General features: G+C 40.0%; 1 protein-coding gene across 6 annotated transcripts in view; it reads right to left on the bottom strand.

Annotated features, from left to right (window-relative positions):
* The window catches only part of aopep (aminopeptidase O (putative)), a 75714-nt gene that overhangs the window by 49074 nt on the left and 22184 nt on the right, over window positions 1-4456 (bottom strand). For all 6 annotated transcript variants that reach the window (XR_002274429.1, XR_002274428.1, XR_002274430.1 and 3 more), the window contains exons 7-8: window positions 2858-3071; window positions 1718-1824 (exon numbers count right to left, since the gene is read on the bottom strand). Coding sequence is in view for 3 of the 6 variants with exons in the window: in XM_020593742.1 (XP_020449398.1) it covers window positions 1718-1824; window positions 2858-3071 (321 nt within the window). In the remaining 3 variants the exon portion in view is untranslated. The remainder of the gene's footprint in view (window positions 1-1717; window positions 1825-2857; window positions 3072-4456) is intronic.

Genomic DNA, 4456 nt, shown 5'->3' with positions numbered 1-4456 from the left:
CCACTGGAGCAGAGAAACCTTTTAAACCAATTAAGGCAGTTATTAAAATTAACAAATTAGTAATACACTGTAACAATACTGAAGTACTGTTCAGGAGAAATTCAACTGTGTTACTGCCTATTTAGATTTGTGTTATTGCTCATCTACTTTATAATTTCACTTGTATTTTGTGGCATTCTTGTGGATGGCAAAACAAGAATTTCATTGTGCAGGGAAACACGTTTCCTAACTGTGCATATGACAAATAAACACTTTGACCTTTGAACTGATGTGTGTGTGATGATAAAACAGTGAAGTGACAAGTTAATCCCAAACAGAGGTGCCCTGAAATCAATAGCACATTGATTTGCTGTTCCGCTATATTGGGCCTCTTACAAGTGTGAATGTCAAAATGTTCTGTGCTACAAGTGTCATCTCCAGCAACCAGGCTTTTTTTATTCCAAGGGAAAGCTACAATGTGAACTCCACAACGCCAACAAGCAGCAGCATTTTCACTATTAAAGAGTTAACTTCTTACTGGGGTTCACATGTGTAATCCCCTGAAGAAGCTGTGCTTCCACCCTGGATAAAACAAACAGGGTGTGGGCCCCGGATCAGATGAAGAGTTTGTGTGCTTTTCTAAGACATGATAGTACAGTACACCAGGATATACTTTTTTTGCCACACCTGCCACACTGGAATGCATATTGTTCACGTGTGTGTGCCTGCATGTGCAGATACCAACAAAAGCTGAGCATACAGTAACCTAATAACAGTAGACTGTATCTACTATGAGGAATTAGTTAAACACAGGTGCATCTCATTCACACATTTTTCTCTTTCCTCAAAATCTCTTGCAGTATGCTACAATATCTAAGGAAAATATTTTTTGTTGTGTCAATTCTGTTACTTCACAGGTATAAAGATGTCTTGTGGTTCAGCGCTGGCTTTTTCCAAAAAGCTATTAGGGCAGAGACACACCAAGCCGAAGGTTGGTTGTCGGCTGCCTTCGGTGAGCGTCTGTCGGGGCTTGTCTTCCCGGTGTGCCCCACAGTGTTGGCACTAGTCTGTCTCTGTCAGCAGCTTTTTGGGCAATTTGACATGTTGAATTGGTGTCAGCAGTCGGGTCTCATCAGTGAGAGAGACCACTCTGATTGGCTGTTCAACTTAGCAAATCAGTGCACAAGAAGAGAATGTTTTGGGCAAGCCCCATGAGCCTGTCGCTGTAGTGTCCATGATTTTACCCACTTAGTTTCTCCTTGGTTTTCTCCTCCATGGCCTCTTTCTTCTTCCACAACAAAAAGACCAAGATCAGAGAACAGCAGTGACATTTGCAACTTATAAGACATGTTCTCGATTAAAAGTAGCTATAAACAGCCGTTGTTTTGAATGAAAGGCCCTTTGTTTGTGGCTTATACTTCTACAGTCCAGCTCTTTTTCTTTCCCTTTCTGAATGATGAATACAAATACCACCAACTGCTGGTAGGGGGAGGTATTTCTGTCACCCAGGTGCAGAATATATGTGCTAGTCAGCGTTTGACTGTAGTCTGTAGCGCGTGTTCAAGTGTCACTTTTTCAAAGCTGATGTGAGGCAATGCAGCAGTCAGCCTTCACTGGTGCTAGTTCTTTCACATCAGCTTGTTGTGTCTCTGTCCTTAGTCACACTACTTGGTGGACCGTGAGTTTGTACATCAACAATGGCAAGTGGCAAACTGACAGAAAAATCGAAGGCACACACCTGAGGATCTGAAGCTCTTCTTCTGAGTTCTGCAACTCATCAGAAAGTCGTCTCCACCTCAGCAGTGCCTTCAGGTCAGACTGTTCTACTGCATCTTGTGAGGAGATCTGGAGGGAGACATACAGAGGGTCATAAGGATGTCATGTGAAGGAAAAACAAAATTATTAAATTTCATCAACTAAAACAGAAAGAAACACAAGTCTAATCACACCAATATGTTAAAAGCATGAGTGCTAGTGCTATCATTATGTCTTAGGGATTCTTCTGACAACAATAACATCTGCTTACATCGACTTCTTGTCATACAGGTGGTGTGATTAAACAGCGCAAACAAGAAAAACAAGAAAAACATTTGCATAACTCCAGATGTATGGGAAAGCAAAGAGGATTACATTTTTTGTGTACTTCAGCTCCAGGATTAGACATGAAATTAATGTTTTAAGTAAAGGGTTCATATGAATGCTACACCCTTTTCCTTTGTCTCGATGTTCATCTATTTCTTTCTGCAAATATCTTTGGTTACCAAGCTACCAGTCACCTTCTGGCACAGGCCTTAGAAGGGCATCTAGGGCAGTGCAAAGTAGCCTAGACAATCTCCACACTGCCAGATAACATTTTTGTTTTTGGTCTATAACCTCATTTTATGTTTTATTAGAAGCTTTGGGTTTGATGGTGCATTGTGTGATTGGCCAGGAACTTCTACTGCTCTGACCTTTCAGACATTGTATTTGCTTCTTGCTTGTGCTTTATTGCAATGAACTGGACTCTTAATCTGTTTCCTAGTATACTTGATGAATGGTCTTACTACAGTAATGCAATGGCCAACTCTACCCGACATGCATTCCAAGTAAATATTTGGAAATCCTGGCACAAGTTGTGGAAATAGAAGGTTGGAATGTCAGCCTTGTTATTGCATTCTATTATATCAGTTGGGTGAAGGTGCTGGGTTATATTGTATAGTAGCACTCCTTGATACAAATATTAGTTAAATGAGTAAAGAACATTTTTCACTGACTGATTTTCATTCACTATGTTAGAAGTGAATCTACCTGGAGTGGCAGCCTAAAAAGGCCCACATTAAGTTACTTTTACAAAAGAGCTGTAGTACACTACAATCATTTTCCAGCAATTGCACTGTACTTGTTGTGCTTGGGCCCAGATAATGTCCTCCAAATAGGTGGCAAAGCCCTCGCTGATCCATTCCTCAGTCCAGTCTCTGGCTCCGATAACCAGGCCAAACCAGGAGTGGGCAATCTCATGGCACACCCTGGACCCACACAAAGACAGGCTATTTTGTCCAGAACCAGGACTCCCAGCAGGTAACACGCTCTGGGACAGGAAAATGATGTGGGGGCTGCAGAAGACAAATGACAGAAATAAAAGGATGAACACAAAGGATACAGCCAGACATGAATTATAAAAAGGAGGAAACTAAATAAATGAGGCTGTGAGGGCCAAAAAAAGAGAAAAGGATTAGAAGATAGGAATGTTTTTATAATCAAATGTTTTATAATGTTTTAGATGTTTTATAAAATATTTTTATAATCAAAAAGAAGTAGGAGAAAGACAAAGAAACATTGAAGTGACAACAGGACAACAAAAGCACTGGTTAAGAAGGACTAACAATAGAGACGGACTACACCGCCTTCCCAAGAGGATAAAGAAGTTACTGAGGTAATGTTACATACTTGTGATTACAGAAGATTCAGCCTGAACACAGCATGTAAGATGAACCAGCAGGCATGCGTACCAGTGAGTATGAGAGCCACTGACTGCCCGCCCCTTTCTCCATCTTCTACATTATGTTTAGCAAGGCGCAGCTTACTCATCAAGCATTCTTGCCAAACCTAACTGCCCTGTACAAACAACAAGCAAGATCATGTTCCCTGCACTAAAACTGTCAACTAACAATGGGTAAAATAAAACAAATAAAACTAATGAGAGGGTTTTATCCAACTGGGCCGGTTTTATAGCTCAAACTCTTTTACTTTGCTTTTAAACTTTACTTCATGGAAGTGCTGTAAATTTTAAGTTTAAACAGAGGTCATAAAATTTTAACACAAAACATAATTAATAAACCAAAGCTTTACCTTTAAAGATCTTTGGAGAAAAAAAAAGATTGGGAACAGAGCCAGACTGTACTGTATGACTGTATTAAGAAAATTGTAAGCAGCTGTAATTATTAGACATCCATGCCTGATTTATTGGGCAATTATGATTCTTAACAGAACACAAGGGTTAAGTTAACTACATATATATCTATAATATATTAGGTTGATTGGTGTCTCTAAATTGCCCATAGGAGTGCGTGTGTGTGGTTGTTCGTCTATGTGTTAGTCCTGCGATGGATTGGCGACCTGTCCAGGGTGTACCCCGCCTTCGCCCGATTGCCGGCCGGGACTGGCGCCCCGTGACCCCGTTCAGGGACTAAGCGGTAGAAAATGAATGAATGAATGAATGAATTAAATGTATAGTTATGCATATGATAGCTTTTTGATTGTCATCTTAAGTGTATGTAAATATAGTGACTGGTGTTTGCCTCTCTTCACTCTTGTAAACAATATGTACCGCAATCAGATTCTAAAATACACAAAGCTTTAAAATGTTGTTAGTGATGCCAAAGATAATGCCAATAAGAACATATTCTCAAAACTCTGGGCCAAATAGAACTGAAGACATTTATTAGTAACTGTGTGAGTTGCTGAATACTGTTCCTTGCTTAAGGAATATATATATATA

The sequence above is a fragment of the Monopterus albus genome, unplaced genomic scaffold (genome assembly GCF_001952655.1).
Source record: "Monopterus albus unplaced genomic scaffold, M_albus_1.0 scaffold20.1, whole genome shotgun sequence".
Taxonomy (NCBI): domain Eukaryota; kingdom Metazoa; phylum Chordata; class Actinopteri; order Synbranchiformes; family Synbranchidae; genus Monopterus; species Monopterus albus.
The sequence above is the reverse complement of the archived record's forward strand: the minus strand, read 5'-3'. Positions and strand labels throughout refer to the sequence as shown.